Source organism: Pyxicephalus adspersus, chromosome 5 (genome assembly GCF_032062135.1).
Source record: "Pyxicephalus adspersus chromosome 5, UCB_Pads_2.0, whole genome shotgun sequence".
NCBI lineage: Eukaryota > Metazoa > Chordata > Amphibia > Anura > Pyxicephalidae > Pyxicephalus > Pyxicephalus adspersus.
In genome coordinates, this window is record NC_092862.1 from 57,269,497 (window position 1) to 57,293,298 (window position 23,802).

The 23,802-nt window shown below is 37.3% G+C and overlaps 1 protein-coding gene across 2 annotated transcripts; it reads right to left on the reverse strand.

The window, feature by feature from the left end:
- Positions 1-5,017: 5,017 nt before the first annotated feature.
- On the reverse strand, positions 5,018-21,833 carry NRSN1 (neurensin 1). 2 transcript variants are annotated; one of them, XM_072411621.1, is made up of 3 exons: positions 21,691-21,833; positions 11,641-11,838; positions 5,018-8,249 (listed from the first exon to the last, which is right to left on the reverse strand). In XM_072411621.1, exons 2-3 carry the CDS (start codon positions 11,827-11,829, stop codon positions 7,851-7,853), a joined length of 588 nt encoding a protein of 195 aa, XP_072267722.1. In that variant the 5' UTR covers positions 11,830-11,838; positions 21,691-21,833; the 3' UTR covers positions 5,018-7,850. The 2 variants fall into 2 exon arrangements, with proteins under 2 accessions (XP_072267722.1, XP_072267721.1); XM_072411620.1 differs by having other exon boundaries at positions 21,678-21,833.
- Positions 21,834-23,802: the final 1,969 nt, after the last annotated feature.

Sequence of the window (23,802 nt, forward strand, 5' to 3'; positions counted from 1 at the left end):
ATTCGTGGATTTGCCAGGACGGATCCATGAACGATGTCAGACAAGCACTGTACACGCTAGATTCTCGTCTGATACCAGCCCTGAGGCGATTAACGGGCGAGAATTATCTGATGTGTACGTAGCCTTATGTGTAACTCTTATGACAGACGTCTTTTAGAATAATTCCTGTTCTCTGTAGTGTATAAATGGATTGCAAAGTAGCCGATATAATCAAATGAAATTCAGAAAAGATATTTAAATTCATATAAAATTTTTAAAAAGTAGGGTCATCCGATAGGGGAGATTCCTTTTTTATAAGTTAGGTAAATCCTTTTAAATGCTAAAAGTTGCTATGTCTGCTGCTAGTTTTCTGACATATTACCTTACCAGTTCTGTGTTTTCCATACTGGATTGGAATATCCTAGATTCTGTATCAATTATCTGTTGATTATATCACAATGTAATGTTTTATCTTTTTGAACATTCTATATGTAAACTATTGAGCATATTACAAAACCCCTATTTCACTTTCTTATTCTATATACTTGCATTACATGGTATAGGTCCCACCCAGACCCTATAAAAACAGAGACAAGTTCTTTCCAACACTTTTGGTGTGATCCTTTCTTCAGAAAACGGCTCAAACTGCTGCTGTCAGATAGAAAAAATTGTTGTTAGGGCACAGTTTTCACCACTGGGCACAATTGTGGAGCTAGAATATGCACTCCAAACACTGATGTATCACGCTATAGCAGCCAAGCTTCCATACTGCAGCTTTTAGAGCACATATAAAGTACAAACCACTCCTATGTTCAGCATCTCAACATGAATATTGCACAGGAACTTGTGCCGGAAATGCTGCCATATAGACTGATGGACACACCGATCTTCAATCAATTTGTGTATGCATTAAAATTTAAAGTCTAACTGAACCTTATATTTTAAATCTGCTAAATACCTTCAAGGTGCATCAAAATTAAAGGTGTTCAGCATTACAGTTTGCTTTTTCTAGAAGCTGCAACCTGAATTCAAAAGTTTGTTCACTGCCAGCATTTAGTTAAGGACAATTTTTGTTTGTGTGGAAGCAGATGCCTCTCTGCAGAGATCTGATACTATCCCTGCTAAGTCTAACCATTAAAACAGACATGCTTCATTCATACGGAAAAGAAGAGACCTTCTTTTGGGATCCATAAAGGACATTTCCTTGGGTTGGATTTGATTATAAAATGATTTGACACGATGCAGGCACTTTCTCTTTGCTCAGTGATCTTTTTATTATCAGACAATAAAAAACAAAAACTTCTACTTATGTGAAACTCAACAGGGAAACATGGGAACATTTCAGATAACTTATCCACCCTCTTTATTTAGTCAAGCGCCGTACATCTTTTCCAACATACCAGCATGGGAAGCCATTTTATAACATGACACCTAATGTTTAAATGAAAATTGTCTTTCATATTATTTGTTACTCCATTATTAAAATCACCAAGACAATTTAGATTTTCCTTAAAAACAAATTCACAAATCAACAATATTGGTTTTAATGTCTTGCAGATCAGGTCCTGCTGAGTTGTGGCCTAATTCTGTAATTGCCAAGTATGACAAGGCAGATGAAATGCTGATGCAATAAGCAGCAACCGGTTTGTTCAGGAAAATTCAAGAAGTGTGGCTGGATTATAAAAAGCGAAAAAGGAAAAATACCTTTTTTTTTACTCAGCATTAAAGGGTCATTCCATTCAAAATGGGTATTGTAGTAATGAGAGTTACAGTAAACATCCATAGTTTCTTACATCTCTTATAGTATCCCATCATCGGGGCAAAAGTGATAAAGGGGTTCACCTTTCCTGCTGAGGTTTATTCTTTATGTACGGAATGGAATAGGAGGAGCGGGGACACCGTAGAACACCCATGTTGAGTTTGAACATTAATGTTGTAGAACAAAAAAGAAATTCCAAGGTGTGCCATTACAAGGGTTGCCACAGTATATTGGTTTCATGATACAAAGTTGATGAGATTTCATACAGTATTTGATTTATTATGGTAGCAATGGGTTCACCCATCTCTGGTGTTGCCTGACATGCCATGATTTAGAATTTGCGATAGGGTTGCTTAAAGTTTGAAATGTGTAAAAAGCAAGCAACCCTATTACAGACTACACAGACAGTCAGACGGGCAATACCAGAGATGTGTAAACCCATTGCTACAATTATAAATCAAATGTAAATAGTTAGAAAAGTTCATACCAATATACCTCTGCAACCCCAGTAATGGTAATGGTTTAATTTTTGTTTTACTACAGGAGTGTTCTAAGGTCACCAACTAACCAGACCCAAAATGTTACTAAAAACGTTTTTTTTTTGCCTTGGCAATAATATCAAGTATTGACGAAATTGCTCATCTAGCCAAATACCTTTCCACATGAGCTATAGAGGTTGCCAGGTCATTAACTCAAACCTTGTTGAACCTAGTTGGTCAGCTTACCAACCAGACTAATTCTAATCTATCCTGGAAAAAACGACAGGGTACCCTTTGTTGGTAAGTAAGGGCAACATATAAATTTTTTCCCATTAGACATTCAGATACATCAGGGCTGCCATATTTTAAACACTGAATTATTTTCTAATAACACTGATTAATATGAATATATAGTCTATGAAGTAAAATAAAACAGGCTCTACAAAAATAGAAGGTGACTCTACGATCTCCATAGGATATAAGCCCACCAGACTCTCTCTGTAATTTGATGTACTGTTACTCTCTTATGGACAGGTAAAAATATTACAGATACAATAGTTACATCACTTTACATGGGAAGTGAACGTTCGGTACAAGTACATATATTATTACTTGTTGTATACACAAAATTCACACTGGACAACAAGGCTTTCAGCAGAACATAAGAACTTAGCCAGTAATTTGAATGTTTGCATATTTGTGTTGTCATAGTTTTTACAAACCACTTAGTATTTTCTGAAATATAACATTTTTCATAGGATATTTAATCAGGGATAATTGTTACCAAATTATGAAGAGGTTGAAATGCTTGGTAAACTCAAATTAGTGAAATTTACAGACTTTTGCTTTTAGCAGAACCTGTCAAGACAGAATAAGACCTGCCAATGCTGACCTGTTTTTAATGGGTCAGATCCTGGGCTGTCAGCATTATCCTCGTTTCACAAGGCAATGATGATTCTTTTCTTGCCTTCCCTTTAAAAACAAGTTAGTATTGTCATCTCTCATATTCACGTTGTAACAGGTTCTCTTTCATTGCAGTAAAAATCCCTAGGAAAGTTTAATGAGCACAAAAAAGCCACCACTGAAAAACTTGCACTGGGGTTACCCAGTGGAGGCACTGATAATATAGTTAAACAAATATTACATTTTAAACAAATGCATGATTTTTTTTGGCATCTTTATATTAGGTAACTTGTATTTTGGATTTACTGGAACTGAATAAGCACAGTTATTGATGGGGAGTGACCTGTAAATCAGGGTGCAGTTGACATATAAATGGGATGTTTTATTCTCAATACTCAATCACATTTCTCTGCTGGACCAAGACAAACATTTGTGGGTTGGGATTTTTATTTCTTCTGCTCTTTAGTGTGCAAGTAGGTAGAACATATTTCCTGGTCAAACCTGCAGGCCTTAGCTTAAGTTTCACTGATTACAATATTGTAGGAATGTTATCTAACCAAGTAACAAAGCAGAAGAAAAATACTGTCGTGATAAACTGTTTTAGTGAGCAAACTCATCATTTTAATTTCATTAATGTTATCCAATCCATGTGTGATTCCTATAAAATCCTTAAAAGAATATATATGTATTTCCTAGCAGAGCTATATTGTTTTGAGATATATGCTTGCAGGCACTTAAAGAGTACGAAAGTGAACTGTGGTTAGGAGTAATATATATATATATATATATATATATATATATCTATATATATGGTCTTTTCAATATAGAGTGTAACTTTTTTTGCCTCCTGACTCACTCTACAAGATAACTAAAGATCTATGGGTGACTGCAGTTCAACAGGAACTTTATAAACTTTAGGTATAAATTCTCTTAAAATAAGTCTTATTTGCATATAAATGTTTATTCAAAAATAAATTTTGTGTTATTGTGTTTAATATTTGTAAATTGCTTTCTAATGTAAATTAGAAGACAAAGCAAAGTATTGCACAACAAGAGAAAACTTAGATAATAAAAACAGAAAATGTAGAAAAGAAATACATGACCATATATGAAAATGGCTGTGTGCAAAATAACAGCATGCCGATGTGAGACTGCATGAAGCAAAGTGTTTTTACTATGGCATTATTTATTATATCATAAACATGGTTTAATTATAAAAAAAAGTCACAGATAAAGCACTGATTTTTGGAAAAGACTAACTTAATCAAAAGGTCACTTCATTCAAAAGCTGGAGATTGGATCTAAGTAGTTTCACCCATTTTCCATGACAGATTTACCAGTAGCCTGCTCACAATGGACTGATAATTATTTTATAATAGTTAGGAAGATCCCTGTTGTGGGATGGGGAAAATGTTAAGGTGACGACTGCATAAACTATGGCAGGAATGCTCAAGATAAATGTAAACCCAATATCTAAAATTCTATGTGATCCAGCAAACCTGGAATGGATTGCTTAAAAATTATCTGCTATTCATTAGCAAATGTTTTGAATCCTTGACTAGAATTATTCCAGGTTTGCTGGATCACCCAGTCTCACTGATGGTGTATTCTCTCCAGCCCTAGAGAGTTTTCATAAATCGGGCCCAGCATCCCTGCTAAAAGAAGACCTCCTATACATACCTTTCTGCAATCCCTTTTCTTTAAAAGCTGCCACTTCACTCCTGTCCTGGATGCTTTTATTTGAGTTATTCAGGTGCATGAATTCCTGCCTTTTTGCTGGCTCGTACTGTTGGAGTGATGGGGGTAGCACATGGTCAACCCATCGGACTGGAGAATACTTGAAGTGGCTGGGACAGAAGTAAAGTGGCAGCCTTACAAACAGATAGCTAATAGGATATGTATTTTAAGACTTTTATTGTGCAAGTGACCCAGTGCTGACAGGAGTCCACTGTTATTAAAACAATATTTTCCATCTTTTTTTAATTAACAGATTTAATTAAAATAATACCCGGCAATTCTGCTATTAAGTTCCTTGTTCAGGCACTTTGTATTATAGGATGATGTTTGTCCTCCAGCTGCTATGGTATGTTGGTCTTGAAGTTTTGGGGAAATTTAAGGTAGCTGTGCTCCTATTTATTGCAGAGGAATTTTCTGCTAATGTCACCACCAAAAAGACCACCTTGAGTCTGTATATAAACGTGCCTGAAACACATGCCTGAAACCAGGTTGTAAACCATCATGAGATACAGTGTTTTAATAAAATACATGCACTCAAGTTAGGATTTACTCTAAAAATGTGATGAAGACACCAACTTCTATTTATATATGCAATATTTCTTCAAGGCAGACTAATACCATTTTAATAGCATGTGATGACCCATAATTAGACTTGGCCTAGAAATGTTCAGCTTTGAATTAAAAACACCAAGAGCTAACAAAGAAAGTCATGTTTGTTCCTGTGCTCAGGTTTTTTTTTAAATGTCCTCGTTTAAAATGTCCCTAGAAAACTGCTCCTCATTCTGTCTTTGTCAGTTTGAAGGCTTATTTTGTATTCATTTTATTAGCTGCTGTAGCATTGTGTGGTCACATGGAACATATGAAAAATGACTCAAAGGAGAGTTTGTAATCCTCTACTACTGATAAAATAGTGAATCATCATTGAGGTCTGAATTCAATATGGGCTGCTTAACCCAAAACACTGCTCTTCATTTTGGATGCTATCTTTCTATATATCAAGAATACTGAATAATGACTTGTAAATGTGAATGTAAATGTGCAAAGTGCAATCATATTAGAACAACATACTTTGGTACAGGCACTCAGCATCTAGCTAAAAGTAACGTGACTTTATAGCTGCTGGCTTTTAAATGTACAGATAGCTTTTTAACCATACAGATAGATTTAGATATGTGAAGAATAAAAATGGTGGGTTTTTTATTCATTTTAGTCACTGAGAGTTAAAAACATGGGATATTAAAAAAGATATGCTAGGTCATTTTGCCCTATCAAAAGAAGAATAAAAAGGATTTTTTTTTTAAATCCAAGTAATGCTAAATTGCTTTGAAAGTGACTTGAAAGCAATGTTCAGATTGGAGACATTAACAGTACATTAGCTGTTTTTGATGCTTTTTTTCAGCACTCATATGTGGCTGGAGTCATAGGGCAAAGTGCTGAAAATGTTACTCTTCGCAGATGGCTGCACAGTCAAGAGTATAACAGCTGCTTATATTTCAGGGATAAAGCACAGGAGTGTAAGCAACTATTACATTTCGATTAGCTGAGGCAGCACATGAGGATAAAGAAGAGCAAGTTATGAAACTGCATGGATTAATAGCTTTGTAGGATATGGTGCTATATGGATTATTATCAGTTATAACTACGCTTCAATCAGGTTTTATTGAATTGTACTTTTGGCTATTTAATAATGTTGCTTATGTAATGGTGAGCTATGATCTCCGGAGTACATCATCATTGTTAATATATTATCTTCATAAATGTCCCTGAGAGTCCTTATATTCTCTAAATGATTGCTCCATAATGAATACTGGACTTAAACCATGTAGGAAAGACGCCTGTAATCCTGACAAAGTAAAATAGTACACATTAGGGTGAGTCTATTCAATAACAGCCTCACTTTTAATGATGCTCTCAGTCCAAGCAGTATCCTTTTCTTAGTGATTATAGTATGCCCTAGAGGGAAAATGCACACTCAATTGAACTGACATTTACAGAGGGCATGTAAACATAATGCTTGGTGTTTACATGCATAAATGGGTTTTTACATTTATATATACTAATACTGCTTTTAGCCACAGTTGAAGCCTATAGGCTTCCATCAACTGGAGACCACATAGACCACACACTGAAAACAAATATCCCAGACGTACCGGCTGGATGATGTCTCTTTAACTTACTTTTCTTACTGGTGGCAGAAAACTATATTAAAAAATAAATTCTGAAGTCATAGATACAGAAATTCAGTCAAAGAGACTATCGGTCCCCATTATTATATTTGTTCCTACCCTTTCCTGTTAAAGCAGTTGCACACAATGGCACAGAATGACTATAAAGTCTAGGTTTCATTAGGCTAAATTAAGGGAAAGAACTATTTTGTCACATATTTTATCTGGTTGAGAGCTTTATGGTTGTATGGAAGTAATAGAGTATTGAAGAGTATGGTAAAAAACTGTAGACAATTTATTTTAGGTGAAAAGTAAAAGGCAACACCACAAATAATAAAAACACAAAAAAGCAAAAAATGAGATGCAAATAACATTGTGAGTTAGAAATCTAAGGATATGACCTATATAATTGAAGAATATTTTAGCCTTAAGCATCTTTCATTGAGCTGTTCATTACAAATATGTGTCTCTTTCTGATATAGTTGGTACTGATTGTTATCATGTAGTGTACCTAAAGTTTTTACATAGTAAGCGACAGTAAAGGAAAACACAAACAAGCAGTATGTTTCTGTTGTCACGTTGGACTACTAATGGGGCTTACTGGCCCATAACAGCTGTGTACTCTTCAGAAGGTTTACCGTTTAGGTAAGGTAAGCTTCCCACAATGACACACAAGAATTCAGGATCTTTTCACATTTTGCTATTATTTGGCCTATTCATATGGTTTCCTGCCAAGTACAGTTAAACTGTACAGCAAAATAAGACTTTTCACTGTAACACAAAAGCTGACCTTTTCATTTTAATGATGTCTACAATTATGTGTAAATGTCAAGTTTCAGATGAAGGTTGGACATTTTGGACTTTGGACAGAGTGACAGGTATCTTCGAGTCTCCCGGAGCTGGGGCTTTTGTTACTGGGTGCACATGAGCCTTAAGGTCTGCTATTCTCTCTTTAAACTTTTGTTGCAGGTACTTCTCTTCTTTGGAGTAACTCTTAGCAAAGGCAGACATTAGAAGACATGCTGCCAGTGTTGTTCCTCCAATGCAAAACATAATGGCACCTGACAATTTACAAATATCAAGTGCTCCATTGAACTGGACAGCATGACTGTCCACAACAACAAAATCATCTTCTCCAAAGGCTTCGATTTTAGGTGGCACCAGAAACCCAACAGCAAGTACTGTTATACCTGTCAGCATGAGGACAATGCCCGATATGAGTCCGACCTGTAGGGAAAGTGTGCAAAAGCAGGTAAATATTGCAAGTCATTTGTATTTTTAGGCAGTTTAAAGAATGAATCTGACATAAAAGTTATTTCTAATATAACACCTACTTACAACATTCACACATATGCGAATAAAGGTTCCCCTACTTGAAGATGTTTCCAGGAGGGCACATCACATCAGTTACCCGAAATTCTAAAGAATAAATATCAACATCCAATGTCTGGGAGACACATTTATTCCTTGTGGTTCCTTCCCTGGTTCAGGGAAAATGGGCTTCTGGTCTATGATTGGAGCCATTTTTTTAATCAGATCCTTTGTATACACATCCTTTACCCCCTGATAAAGCAGATTCATGATCTGGGAAATGCAATCAGAAATTACCACACTCCACTCTGTATGCACTTTTAAAAAATACACTAAATCAGAAGAAAAAACGTATTATGTTTTTCTTTATATTCTCTAGAAGTATAATATAGCAATGTGTTGTGTTGGCAGTAGTAGAAGTGGATTTGGAGAATTTGTCTATTTTACCATCAGTCATTTTATAATATTGTACTGTTATACATTTTGGCATTTAGCTAAACTTGTTGTTGTGACATATTTGCACCTAAAAAGTCTAATTTTGATGAGTCTCGATATGTATTGCATACAACTGAAGTAATGGCGCCTCCAACATAATGCCAGTTTGTTCCTGGTTGATGGCATGAAATGCTAAGAAAGTAACATCCATAAAATACTGACACAACCTCTATTACTGTAATTATCAGTCATCTTGGTTGGTCGTGCTGGGGTGACGCAACTACTGCGTGCAGGAGTTCATCTGTCCCCTTCGCACTCAAGGGGAGCAGGGATTGCCAGGTTTCCCCTGTAAGCAAAGCTGATGCTGCACATGTGCAGCTCTACTTTTTCACACATTCCCTGTGAGATCAGGGAGGTAAGACATGTTATCTCATAATGGACATCTGCAATAACTATCTACCTGATCCTTTATTTTGTATAGAGGGACTTTAGTTCAACTTTAAGTGCTTGCTCTTACTATTTTAGCCCAATGTTGTATAGCTCAAATAACCCCTGGTTTGCGTTCAAGTAAATTAAAAGCTCTCTTGTATTCTGGCAAAATGACAAAAATTCATACCATTAGCTAGATAATCCAAATAATAAACTGATAACTCAGATTTCATGTTTCATAAGAGTTGGATTTCCATCTTGTTCTTGGACAATAAATATCTGCCTTGACATATTTTAATCATATTGGATACAAGTAAATATGTTCCTGACAATAATTAGAGCTGAAGAAGCTACCTGATAAGTAGTGAAACATCTTCAACTTTACAGAACAAGTCCAATTAAATGTGACAACTTCTAGGTGTATAAATACACTACAAGTGTTAAAATAATTGTACTACAGGTTGACAATTGAAAATCTGGCCATCGATAATCCGGATCCTTCAGTTTCCCGGCATGAATTTCGGATTGCATTTACAAAACAGGGACTGCAGTACAGTGCAGTACTGGCTGTTTGGCCACTAATGTTTTCATGGCGCTGTTCTGCAGAAACAGCTGTTAGGTCTTGCTTGCTAAACTAAATACACTTTGAGACGTCCCTGATGCCTGCTCTCTGGAACTGTGCCTGATGTCCACGGTGCTGCGAGAGGAACGCTGGCCTGTGTGTGGAGGTAAGTATAAAAAAAAATCTGACACTCGGTCCCGAGGTTGCTGGATTTTTGAATGTCAACCTGTATTTCTAAATCACTAATATATACCTTTCTTCTATGGTGGGATCCCAGAGGAGGGAGCAGAGCCCCTTTCTCCTCACTGCTTAATATCTGAAAGAAGTTCTGTTGGAGGCTCATGTCAGTTACCCAAGGAATGCTAAGGGAAGAAGGTTCCCTAAGTTCCCTGTGGCATCACTGGCAATACAAGAGAGCTGCTGAGAAGTTCCTGGCTTTGCCCCCTTCCAGATGAAATAGAAAAATGAGTGTGGGGGCATATGACAGCCTAATATCATATTATGTAACTGCAAATTTCTGGTCTTTGGGAGTCCTCAAACTGTTTTTTCTTTTAGTGAGAAGCTGTGATGGCAGAGGCACAAGCAAGTTTCACGTCGCTGGAGTTATGGGCCATCATGAAGTTCTTGTTTCTCCAGGGAAAGCCAGCAAAGGACATGCACACTGAGATGTCACAAACACTGGGGGAGACGTGTCCTTCCTACAGCACTGTCAAAACCTGAATATCTCGTTTCAAGACTGGGCATTTCACCATTGAAAATGGGCCCCGCAGTGGGCGCCCCCCAACCTCAACTGACCCGGCAACCTGCAATGCTGTCCATGCGCTGATTATTGAGGATCGGCGAATATCCGCAAAAAAGATAGCTCAGATACTTGACATTTCACGGGAGTGTGTTAGGTTTGTTATCACCACTATCCTAGACATGCGCAAGCCTTCAGTGAAGTGGGTGCCAAAATGTTTAAACAGCGATCAGAAGAAGGAACGAGTTGAAGAATCCAAAGCTGTTTTGGCCCATTTTGAAGCTGCACAGGACTTTATGGCTAGGTTAGTGACCGAGGATGAAGCCTGGCTCCACATCTATGGTCCTGAAACCAAAGAACAGTCAAAGCAATGTCACCATAGCGGGTCCCCGCAGCTGAAGAAGTTCTGAACCTAGAAATGGCCAAAAAAGTCATGGCGTCCGTTTTCTGGGACAAAGACGGTATTCTGTTGGTGAACTACCTACCTCAGGGCTCTAGTATCACCAGACAGTATTATGCTAACCTCCTGGACCAGTTGAAGGAGGCAATTAAGACGAAATGTCGTGGAAAGTTCACCAAAGGGATCCTTTTTTTGTAGGACAATGCACCTGTGCAAACGTCCAACGTTGTGGCTGCCAAATTGGTCCACCATCCCCCCTACTCAACTGACCTGGCCCCTTCAGACTAATATCTGTTCCCAGATTTGAAGCAACACCTGAAGGGGCAATGTTTTGAGGACATTTCTGATGTCAAAATGCTGCTGATAGCTGGTTTGCGGCCCAACCAAAGGACTTTTATTTGAATGGTCTGGAAAAGCTGCAACTGCACTGCACCAAATCTCAGGGGGGAATATGTTGAATAAATGTGTTATTTCATAACTCTGGCTCCCTTCTTTCTGGGCAAAGACAGGTCTCAGCACCCCCTCATATCAGTCAATGAGTACGGGAGGATACACAATTACATTCTATGCTAGTGGTTTGTTTTTTAATTTAAAAAAGCAGCTTACAGATTTCTTAAAATTAAAAGTTAATAACTTCACCCTGGTTACACAAAGCTTAACCTTCAAGTTTTGCGGAGTTACACAAAACATTACATGGGCATAGCTTTAAAAATAGACAAAGCATTGAAAATAAACTACTTACCTTCCAGAAAATAGAGTTCCACCTACTGGGCGATCTCTGTATCTGAAAATCTTCATCATATTCCCATATTGAAGCTGTACAGTCCTCATAAAATTGGTGCAGGTAGGACCGAACTCCGTAGCGATGGTATCCTCCTTCAGGAGTGCTTTGTGACTGCTTGGATCCACAGACATCAGCACACGAACTCATCCTTATGACCTGAAATTACACACATTTAGGAAATATTTAGTAAACCAAACACCAATGAGAAATAGTTTAAAAGTTCTAAAACAATATAAACTTGAAAAAACAAAAAGTACCCTTGCAGTTGGTCTACCATAGCAATGCATAGGGTAAATGATCGTTTTTTTTTTAGGCGGAACAAGGACTTTAGTTACCATACCCCATATTCCCCTGGTCACCAATTGCTCTCCTCTTCTGACTGATCTCTCTGGGTAGGCTCCTAGCAACCTCACTTACCATGCAAGGCACTTGGCCCTGCATTGCACAGGGTGAAATCAGTGCCTGTGACTTTGGCTCAGAACGATGAAGATGCTGGGGGGTCCAGTCACAAAGTACCATACTAAGGGTCCCTTAGTGCTTAATGAGAATAGAATATCGCAGTGTGCACATAGGGTATTTTTTCCCCGGAATTAGGCTTTAGGTAACCTCGAAGGGAAGCAAAATGAAAATAAATAAGATGCCTTTAACCTCATCCCATATCATTCTGGTTTTCGCTTTGTGTGACTCACTTCTCTCACTTTCTTCCATAGATTAGAATGTCTTTCTGCAGCCACCCCCTTCTCACCTCCCAATAAAACACAGGTTTCTGTTAACATTATCCTAAGCATTCTGGTAAAGTGATTCAGTTTGACTACCTACATAATTTTCATTCTGTTATATATATTTGCCCTTTTTTCCAAAAATGTCTCGGAAAATCAGGTGACGGACTAACTAACTAAACTAACTAAATGTTGCTACCACTGCACTGCTACCATTCTTTGTATGTTTAAAGAATGTAAAACCAAATCCAAATATAAACTTTTACAGTGCATACGATGTTGCACAACTATTAATGCAGGTATGTAGAAAGGAAGTAGCAGCAAATAGTGCCAGGGTTAAGGACATCCGACATACAGAGACCTTCTAGATACGAACGGGGCTTCCCAGCTTGCTCCTGTGCAGGATGGAGACTTGAAGGGGGGAGGGGCGGTTTGCACAACTTGCATAGGAAAACTTTTGCTAAACACAGCTGAGGTTGTGGGTGATCTTAAGAGTGGAGCTGATCTGTAACATCTTGTAACTCTTTAATGACCAAGACAAATTCTGCAGCTGTTTCTTTTTGCATATCAAAGCACAGCTTGCTCCAGAAGTTATTCAATGTCTAGGCTTTTTTTAGATTTTTTATTTTTGCTTTGTTTGTGATTAACTCACAGTGAGGATTTTATTTAGTAACTGACACCATGCTGCCTAATAATATGTTGAGACAAACATCTGTCCTAATTGCATTTATTCAAATAATGTACCTGTTCCGACTTACATACAAATTCAACTTTGAATAAACATACAGTCCCTATCTCGTATGTAACCTGGGGACTACCAGTATTAGTAAACATTTCTACAAAGGCTTAAATACACCAGAATCAACATAGTCATTGCAAGTATTAATTTTGAAGATTAATTTATTTGTTTTTAAGCAAATAAATAACTATAAATTCACCATTCGGTAGCACTCTGGTTGTAATGTCCAGATTTCAGATTTAATTCCTCTTGTTTCAGACAGGAAAAAAAGCTTACACGTGATTTGTTGGAAACTTTCATTACACATTCATAATTGTATATGATTTTTTTTGTATTTTGATTGTTATCTTATTTCATTTCCTAAAGCTTCAAAAGCTCCACCACAATATAATGTTACTGATGATAGAAGAGGTTCTGTCTGCCCTTACTGAACTCTTGATGACAAAGCTCTAAGAGGTAAGCATAGTTGTAGAAGATAATTTTATTATTGCTTGCTACTAGATTAGGTTAGTTTATTATTGTCATTAAATTTGATTTATATTATAGTCCCAGAACTAGGCTAAGAATAGCTACATTTTTGTATATTATGAAAGTAAACAGGGTTACACGTCTAGCCTGCAGGTTAGGGCAATTTATTACTGTCATTTACAATGGTAGTTTTTTGTACTATTTTTAGTTCTTAGTAAACCTATTTTTATGGGTTTGATCTGTGTAGTTGTGTGTTTCTGTGACGATCACTGCAATGTTAAATGCTAACAGTTCTTCTATTTCAAGATGTCAGGATGCTGGGCCCTAGAAATGAAAAAAGAAGAGGGCCAATGCCTGAAATTCATTGAGATACTGCAGCTCAACAATGATTTTCTATTTTATTTCCGCTTACTGTATGTCTTAGTACTTCTGACCTTCTCCCGGCTCCTCACCTCTTGTCTATATGCAATATCTTCCAGTTTTGGTTGCAAAACATTGTTCTAGACTGACTTTATGATAGTGACAGTGGTGATCCATGCTTAAAAAACCTTCAGGGCAGATGAATAGATGATTCTTGATAACAGAGTGGGTTCTGATCTATGTTCATACTTAAAAACTGCAGGCATGCAGTCTTGGAATCATCTCATATTTGAGAGACAACTTCAACTAAATGCACTTTGCAAATAATAATCTCTGAGTTCTAACACAGCTATGCTCCTACCATCAGAATCCTTCATACAGGAGCGAAAATGTACAGCTCTTTTTATTTTTCTGAGAAATCTGGCTCACTCTATGATTCATAGCTAGGCCATAAAAGCTCTGATATGGCAAATAAAATTACACAAAAATCACATTCCATCTTAATTAAGAAACAATAAATAACAATTTACAAGTGACTCAGTAGAGTAATATACCATGTTAAATAGAAGTGCTTGTTTGGATTCACTTTTTAACAATAAATTCACTGATACTGCTATTATACTACAAATTAATGTATTTTTTATGTATAAAATGAATTATGAGTACAGATTAGCCAAATAAAAGCTGACTGGTTGCACCCTGGGTATAGTTAAGGTACCATTCTGAATAGGGTAGCTGGCCGGCATTTGTTGCCCACAATAATGCATCCTTTCAATGTAAAAAACTGGCAGACATAGAAAACACAATTTTTATGCTGCTCCATTATACTTAAATTGACATTTACATACAACTATTAGGGTCACACAGAAATGATTAAGACTAAGTTTGGTGTTATGGCCTTATAAGCATCAGGGGAATGGAAGTCCGTGTTGATAAAAAGATGGGTATAGAAGATTGTTTACACATGGAGCAGTGCCAATGAGGAGAGCAACTGCATTGTTATCTTGGTGGCTAACTCAGTGAACTGGTTTAAAAAATACAATTATATACCATAATATCATGGACAACTGAATGTTGGGCTTTGCAATTGGCAGAGGATGAAAAGTTGAGGAAGCACCACACCCAAACAATTTTGGTCATCCGCTTCAGCTGGAAAGCAAATTGGTAGTGTTCCAGGATGACAAAGGCATTGTTATGGTGGATTGGCTTTTAAAAGGATCAAAGGCAACCAGTATTGTGACTCTCTACTAAAACTGAGGTGCAAAATTAAACAGTGTTGTAAGAGTATATAGTTTTGAAATGTATTGTTGTTGCATGACAATGGTTGGCCACGCACAGGCCACAAAATGTGACTATTCCCTATTTAATTGCCATGAAGAAGAGCTTGAGTAGTCACCAATTTCCCGACAATGATATCCTACTCTTAGAAAGTGTGCTTAACATCCCCAAAATTAGTTTTGTAAGATGGCAATTAAGCATTGACTGCAAGGAGAATATGTAGAATGGCGGATTTGTAACATGACACCAATGGCCATGTAATTAGTTAATCTAAATCATTTCTGTATGCCTTGGATAGGGAAGAGCAGTGCTAGAATCCAGTCGGACGTGTGACTTTACTAGTCACACGTGCTACTAAAGAACATGATAATGGGAGGAGAGGGCAAAATTAGCCAATGACATATCAGTACCAACGCTATAAGAGCAAGAAAGTTATATCACTTTATTCCTTAACTGTAACAACAAAAGTGGAGTCATCCTTCTGTCTAGAAGATGATTTGAAACTCTTTCTAGTGGTTAGAAAGAATTACAAATCCTCTGGTAGATAGGGCCAATGACATATATATGTATTTCAACTGAGGGTTTTTATGTTTACCTGAGAATTTAGGTTTACCTCTCCCCTACAAGAACATTTCAAGAAAACCTGTCATTGTGATTTCGTTCTGTTGGATGGTCTTTGCCATGATTACTTGAGATTACAAAGACTGACCTTAAACAAGCATACAGAAAATTCAAAGTGAAGTTCACATTAGCAAATAAGAAAGTAGTAATGTCACTGGACCAATATGACAGACAGGAAATCCTACAATTCATTATCCTTCAGACAGCTCAGAGTGGGGGTTTAGCAACAGGCAATGCTGTCAATAAATGGGAAGGACTAGAGGTGGCCAGGGGTTGATTGATAAGCTACAGGCTTGTGAAACTGCAGTGACAATGTTGATAACCACATCCCAACAATGTTTCATCCCTCTTTATTAGAAGCATGCACAGCCTACAGTGACAACTTTGCCCTGAATAACCAACCAGAAGCATTGTTGCCACAGCATGACAGGAAGTTGCATTCGCTGGACTTCCCTGGCAGGCACAATGGGATTTGAGATTAGGGGATTGAGGGTATTAGAGGAAACTCTAAGGCTGACTACACAGGTGCAAAAATTGTTGTTAAAAAAGGAATGACAGATCAACAGTTATTCACAATTATTTTGAACAATCGTTTGAACAATGCAGGAAGTGACGTGTAACAGAGAAAGTGTACCGCAGAACCATCCACTATCAATGAACGACCGTACATGATTGTCGCCCAACAGATCCACCAGAACACTCATTTGTTTCCAGCGACATTCCTCATTCATCGGCATTGTTGGCCTGTCGTTGTGCATTTTTTTTTGTTAATGATTGTCGAACGATCGGTCGTTAATCGTTCGTTTCCAACGACAATTATTGCATGTGTGTACGTAGCCTTAGTGTACATTCACTTAAGGGTCTATTTATAAAGCAGTTAATCTGACATTTACTGACACAATCCCTGGTGGAGAATGAAATACTAGGATTGAAACACATGGTTCTGGAAGAATTCCTACCAAGGAATGTTTTAGTGTTTGTCAGATTTCACAACTATATAAATATACATCTTAGAATGCCTATACTTTTATTAGGAATTTTAACTGTCACATTTTTAAAGTTTAACTAACCCCTTAACTCCTAAAATTGTAAACCCCATAACACTTCACTTCCCCAGCGTTACATCTAAAACCTAAGTAATCATAACACTAATCCTACCTAGATTCTAAACTACACCTTAACTCTGCTAAATATTCACCTCTTTCTGCGCTGGGAGTTTGTGCATCGGCAGTAGTCAAAATAATTCAATGCTAACATTGCATTATGTTTCTTTTTATATTTCTCTATATATGAAGAAATAAGAAAAATTAGTGGAGGGAGACATGCTCATAGGAGAGTGAATCCTCTTCCATTCTGCACCAACTTGTCTGTGGATTGACTCTTTACCTGGTGAGCTATTTTGTAAATGAGTAATATATTCAGAGTTTAAATGATATAAAAGGCAGCTGCATGTCAAGATCAATTTATCTTGTCTGCTTCCTAGCACGCTTTCCAATAAGTAGGAAGACTATTTTTAATAGATTTACATTGCAACTTTTATTATTTGCAGGTGTGAAGATTAAAATGTTGTGTAGCTCATTATATGTGAAACACAGCTGCACATGCTGTTTTACAGAGTCAGCTGCCTTTGAAATAGAATGTGTCTCGGTATAATTAATTACACATACCAGAAGAAAAAGCAGAGCAATGAGTGTAAATCTGATGCTATGAAGGTATTACTTCTATTATGTTGGCCCTGTTGAAGGATTATAAACCTAGCTAAACAGCCTACATGTATTCACTGTGTTTTCTATGTATTCATACTGTATCCTCATGGGTTACTTCCAAAAGAACTAACATTTTACTTGTTTGTAAAGATAATCCTAACTAGTATATTAAAGAGGATTGATATTTCATACTCACCCCCTACCCCTTATGAAAACGCTTTTACAGCAAAGTCAGCTTTAAGTGAAGCTTTCTAGTGAACAGAAATCCGGCACCCTTACGTACTCACTACCCCCCTACTATTTTAAAAAATTGTCTAAGTTTAAGAAGGAATTGTGCAAAGTCCAATTGGGGAGAGATATAGTAGTATAGAATACATACTTAAAAGTCAAGTGATATGATCCTACCTGCTCTCATCTGGAATTGTTTTTTAACCTTGATTTTCATTTCCCTTCTTCTTCCCTTACTTTTCCATTGGTCTTCGTTTTAGAAGACTTCCTACAGATCTCAACTCAAAACAAACACTGAAGATGGCACACATGGTACGGTTCATTTCAATTACTAGGTTGTGGGATAAAAGTACAGCAGTGAAGCCGCTCCGTGCTGTTCTTGTTTACCTTCATACTTGCTATGTTAAATGTGCAAGTGATCAATCTACATGCCAATATGACTATATTTTTTATTCCTGCCTAGGTTCAGAATATTCAATCAGACCTTTTCTGTACATTTTTGTATGAAGAATGAAATGGGCAGCTCTGGAACCAACAAAAGTTTAGGAGAACTACTTAAAAGAATACTACCCTTCTTTTAAAACTATGGGGTCTATTTATAAAGCAGTGAATCTGACATTTACTGAAATGTGGTGGAGACTCTTCCAGTTTCATGTTTTTCAATGGCAGCAATTTCATGGCAGATTCACCACTTTAAAAAATAGACCCCTATGAATATGAAACAACAGACTGCATCTTCCTTTCATGGAGCCTTGGTAGCTCCTCAACATGGCATAGAAAGGCTATCACAAGTGATGCTGGGACTTTATAAATATATATATATATATATATATATATATATATATATATATACATTTATATTTCAATTCCATAATGCTAACAAAATTATAAAAAAAATCTAAAAATATTTATGCAAATATAAAAAAACATAAAATGTATATTGACAAATATAAGACGAAATACAAAATAAAAATTCAAGAGCAATAAACAGAAGAGGAGAGGATAACAAGGAAGGAGAGAACATCGTCCGTCAGATGTGCCAAGAGGAAGTGGTGGGTGGAAAGCTAACGTTTGTGTCACTCCTCCCCCAACATCCAGTCATACCTCTCTATATAGGTTCACAACTGATCATTCTGCTCCTTAGCAACTAGGAGCTGAACGCCGGGAACGCTAATAACCACAGAAATTAAGCAAGCAAATAAGGTTAGCACAGAAGTCAGGATTACTTCCAAAAAATGACAAGTGCCAGAGCACATTTCCACTACAATAATGCTTTGTTATGGGAAATCTGATTTTGACATCTGCATGCAAATGATACCATAAAAACTTAATTCGTTCATTGGCTCTCATCAGAAAATCCTTATTCAATACGCGTTTCCATAGAGAAATACATAGTACTCACAATGAATGCTATTTACAGTTATTCCAGACAAGCAGACATACTGATAATGGAAATGTATGAGCTTTAATCTGATTTCTAGTTAAAGGTCTGCAAATTGACATGCATTTCTTACTTTACAGATATCTGCTCATCCAATACACTACAAATATAACAATAGTGTCCTGTTCTAATATAAACCAGTATAGTAAATGTATGCCTGAGTATGCTTATTATATATCAAATATAAACAATTTTTTAAATTAGTAAGTAATCATTCCTGGCCTCTTTTACTTTCTTATCTCCTTAAAGAAATGCAAGAAAAAGACACAACATGGGAAATAGTTAAAAAAATATAATCATCACTTTTTGCCATTTTCTTCCAAGCTAAAGGGGACATAAAAGGGAATATTTCAGTTCTTTAACAATGAAGAATAAAATCATAGAAATTTTACATTACATCTGACAACCACCAATTGCATCCAAACAAGCAATGTGACAATTGGTTAGGATATCCCAAACTAAAGTCATATACAGGTAGTCCCTGGGTTACATACCATATAGGGACTGTAGGTTTGTTCTTAAGTTGAATTTCTATGTAAGTCGGAACAGGTATATTTTTTTAATAAACACAATTAGGACAGATGTTTGTCTCAACATATTATTAGGCAGCGTGGTGTCAGTTACTGTATAAAAATGGTCACTGTGAGTTAATCACAAACAAAAAAAAAACTTAGACATTCAATAACTTGTGGAGCAAGCTGTAAGTTGATATACAAAAAGAAACAACTGTAGAGTTTGTCTTGGTCATTAAAGGGTTACAAGAGGCTGATGATCAACTCATCTCTTAAGATCACCCACAACCTCAGCTGTGTTTAGCAAAGAATTTCTTCAGCAAGTCATGCAAACCACCCCCTCCTCCCCCCTTCAAGCTCCATTCTGCACAGAGCAAGCAGGGAAACAGGTTCGTATCTAGGAGGCATCCGTATGTTGGATCTACTTAACCCGGGTACTACCTGCAGTTAAAATCTGAAAGATATCAGTAAAGTGGAACTCAGCCTTCCTATCGGTTGCACCATCTTGGCTTCTTTTCAGATCTACAATGGCCATGGTGCTGGCCAGCCATACAAAGCCATAAAAGTTGGGAGGACATAAGAACACTAGTAACTGCGTCAGATATGGAATGTAGGATGTACATCTGTTAGTATACACACTGGGCCTGATTTGATAAATGTCTCCAAGACTGCAGAGAAAAGACTTTCTTGGGGGAACTTGGGTGATCCAGCAAACCTGGAATTGACTTGCTCTAGGACTGAAAACATTTGCCAGCTATTTTTAAGAAATCCATTCCAGGTTTGCTGGATCACCCAAGTTTTCTTGAGATAGTCTACCTTTTCCAATCTTGGAGAGCTTTAATGAATCCCATTTACTTGACAGTTCTAACTTGACCACTGATCTGGAAAAAGGGGAAAGTGAGAAAGTTGGATTGGTTTAGTTCAGTTTTATTTATATATATTCTTTATATTTATTTGATATTTCTTTATTTATATCATTATCTTCATGTTCATATGTATATCCTTATTCGTATCTCCACATTTATATACAGGCCAATATTGCCAGCAAATGTGACAGTGATGGGGATTGGAAACTTTACAACTGTTCAAGTTATCGATTAAAAAAATAATTAAATATTTAAACTATAATAAAACTGTGATCATCGTTAATATCCTTGACTGTGTTATAGTTTGTCCCAATGTCATTTTTATTATCCTGGGTCATAAATGACTATAAAATAAGGAGCACAGAATATTGTGTATATGATCACAGCTAGCAGATGATAAACTTTGTGATGGTGGTCCCATATGACTAATGATCAGTGACGTTCTGTATTGAGCTCATTCTTATATAACGCGGTTAACTTAACCCATTCCTGGAATTAAAGTAATAAGATGACAACAATCTCATAACAACCAATCAGATTCCAGCATAGAGAAAAATAATTAATGATTGGAGGGCACTTTTATGATGACTTTTGCTGTAAAGCCTCTGACATTATACATCTGATATTTCCTGTTCCTGGAATAAACATCTTGTGATGTCCAATAATCATGATAATAAACTGGCAGCACAGAGTGTCAGGAAATGATCAGCACATCCCTGTGTCCTCTCTCTGTGTCCTTCACTGGAGTCCTGTTGCTCTCCATGGTGCTGAAATTGATCCCAAGCCCCTGTTACGTCATACGTGACGTCACTACACCCCATCTGTGCAGCCAGCAATGTCCTTGTTGTTCTGTACACTTCTCCCTGTTATAGTAACACATTCTTATAGGAAGGAAATACATTCAGCATGGACTTGTAACTTTCTGCTACATACAAGGACAGACATCTATCATTCTATAGTGAACAGTCACCTCCATAGCTTTCTATGTGCATGCAGCTGTGTGAGGTGACTATGGCTGTGTATCTGACATTAAGAATGGTTGCCAGGCATTGTTTACCTTTCCCGAGTACCTGCTTTGCCGGGTGAGCCGTGCCGCTAGCTGCAGATCCGTCCTCGTTCGGGTCCCATCCCTCTGAGTCTATGAAGCCTCACACACCACCTATTATTATTCCCCGCTCCTTGTGCCTGCGCACTGGGCTGCCAAGGCCGGCTGTACACCCACAGCGACATCCCCGGCACCCCTACGACGTGCCTGAGCCGTGACTACCCCCACTGGCCGCATGGTGTAACTACAATTGTCCTAACCTCTGTCACTCTTGTGTGGAGAATGTCAGATGTCGTGTTAGTTTTTTTACAGCTAAAAAAAAAAAAGTTTGTTTTTGTGTTACATTTAGGACGTATCCTAAATTAGAGAAATGGCCTCTCTTTTAAAATGAGTATCTGCCTTTCCACATATACCTGTTGTATTCCTGCAATGCAGCTTCCTGTGATGTGAGGGGAGGGTTATGTACACTTAGTCTGCCTGTACTACAGCCCCAATACAGAAATATTACTGGGGAGAGGCTGCTCAATGAAGAAAATATCTTTATTATTGAGATGACGTTTGTAAAACATAATCACTATCCATAGATAGTGTTGGTGTTTGAATTCGGGTTGTCCTTATATTCGCCCCAAATATGGACGGAATTCGGATAGACCCGAGCCAAAAAACACGGGATTCAATGGTGCAAATTCAGCGCTCCAAATTCCAGAATCCGGAATCCCCCTTAAACAAGGTGACTCCCAGATGTCCAACCATGGGGAATAGGTACAGGGGTAAGTGCAAATAATGAGTCCAGACTTTAATGTGAAAAGTATTCTTTAATAAATGTATGTGATTTGTGTGTACTTACTTATTACTTACCTTTTTTCACAGTAACTAACCTGAAACGAGGTTCCCACGGTCCCTGGGCTGTAATTATTAGCCCAGGGACCGTGGGAACCTGGACTTTGGGAACCTGCTATCACAGCTGATTGGAGGCAGGTGGGTGCAGGGCACGTGCCTCCAGTCAGCTGTGACCGTAGGCGTACTGAACTCATATGACCTCTCAATAGAGATTCCCTATTGAGAGGTCATATGAGTTCAGTACGCCTTCCTGAATTTTCTCTTGCCTTGTACAGTGTTGTGCAGAGCTGTGGGAGTCTTGACATGTCTTAAATGTATTTGGAGCCTGTAGAAGCTCTACACAATCCCAAAAAACAACTTGAATTTCCCCCCTATTGACATTATTGTGTTGAATTCGACGTTCGATTGCCTGAACACTATCGGCCTATTCGATTGAAAAGCGGTCGAATCGAATAGTGAGATATTTGACCAACACTATCTATGGGCTCCTAATACAGTTTAAAGCTGGGCCTGGTATAGAATAGTCAGCAAATCCAATTACCATGAGGGTTTCAGTGGGCTGAGCAAAAATGGCAGCAAATGAAGCCTAAAGCAGTCCACAGTTAATAGGCGGGTAGGTGTGAACGCTTTGACCTTTTTTGCTAAAATTGTGGAGTAAAGAGTTACAGGTGGGAGAGTTGTTTCAATAAACACGGCATCCCTATTCAAAATCCAAAATCATTTTTATATGGGATTTTTAAGGTGTAAATCAATAAACAATCATAGGATTTATAAAAACATCCTATTTTATTTTGTTCCTAAATGATTTAAAAACATATACAGCGCTCAAAAGCCTCAGTACTTCTACAATGAAATACACATACATCATTAATAAAATACATTTCTGACATTTTGCATGTTTACGTCCTTGATGCGTTTCACCCAAAAGGCTTCCTCAGAAGGACAAAACAAGATGTCTGCATCAGTTTCTTTAAACAAACACAAAAGCACATACAAATTTAACTTTATTATTATAATTATACATATTTACCTTGTTATTATAACTTTTTTGATAAAAGACTTTGCCCTAGCACTGATTTAAAATATAACTAAAGGCAAAACTTGTTTTCCCTTTTCTATGGAGCAGTGTCTCTCAACCAAGGTTCGAAAACTACCTGAGGTTGCTAGGGGGTTCTTCTTGAACAATGAGTAGTTTGTGACTCTCGGGTCAGTTTAATTGACACCAATGTTCTTTTTGGCTATCTGTAAGGGTGACATTCTTCCCAATGACCGGTAATGTAAGAGACATTCTTCTCAC

Bases quoted from the DNA above. Each gene is read 5' to 3' on its own strand.
- NRSN1 (XM_072411621.1), bottom strand. From the start codon at position 11,829: ATGAGTTCGTGTGCTGATGTCTGTGGATCCAAGCAGTCACAAAGCACT. The intron at 8,250-11,640 runs GTAAGTAGTTTA...CTTTCCCTACAG, and splicing joins GGAACTCTATTTTCTGGAAG to GTCGGACTCATATCGGGCAT.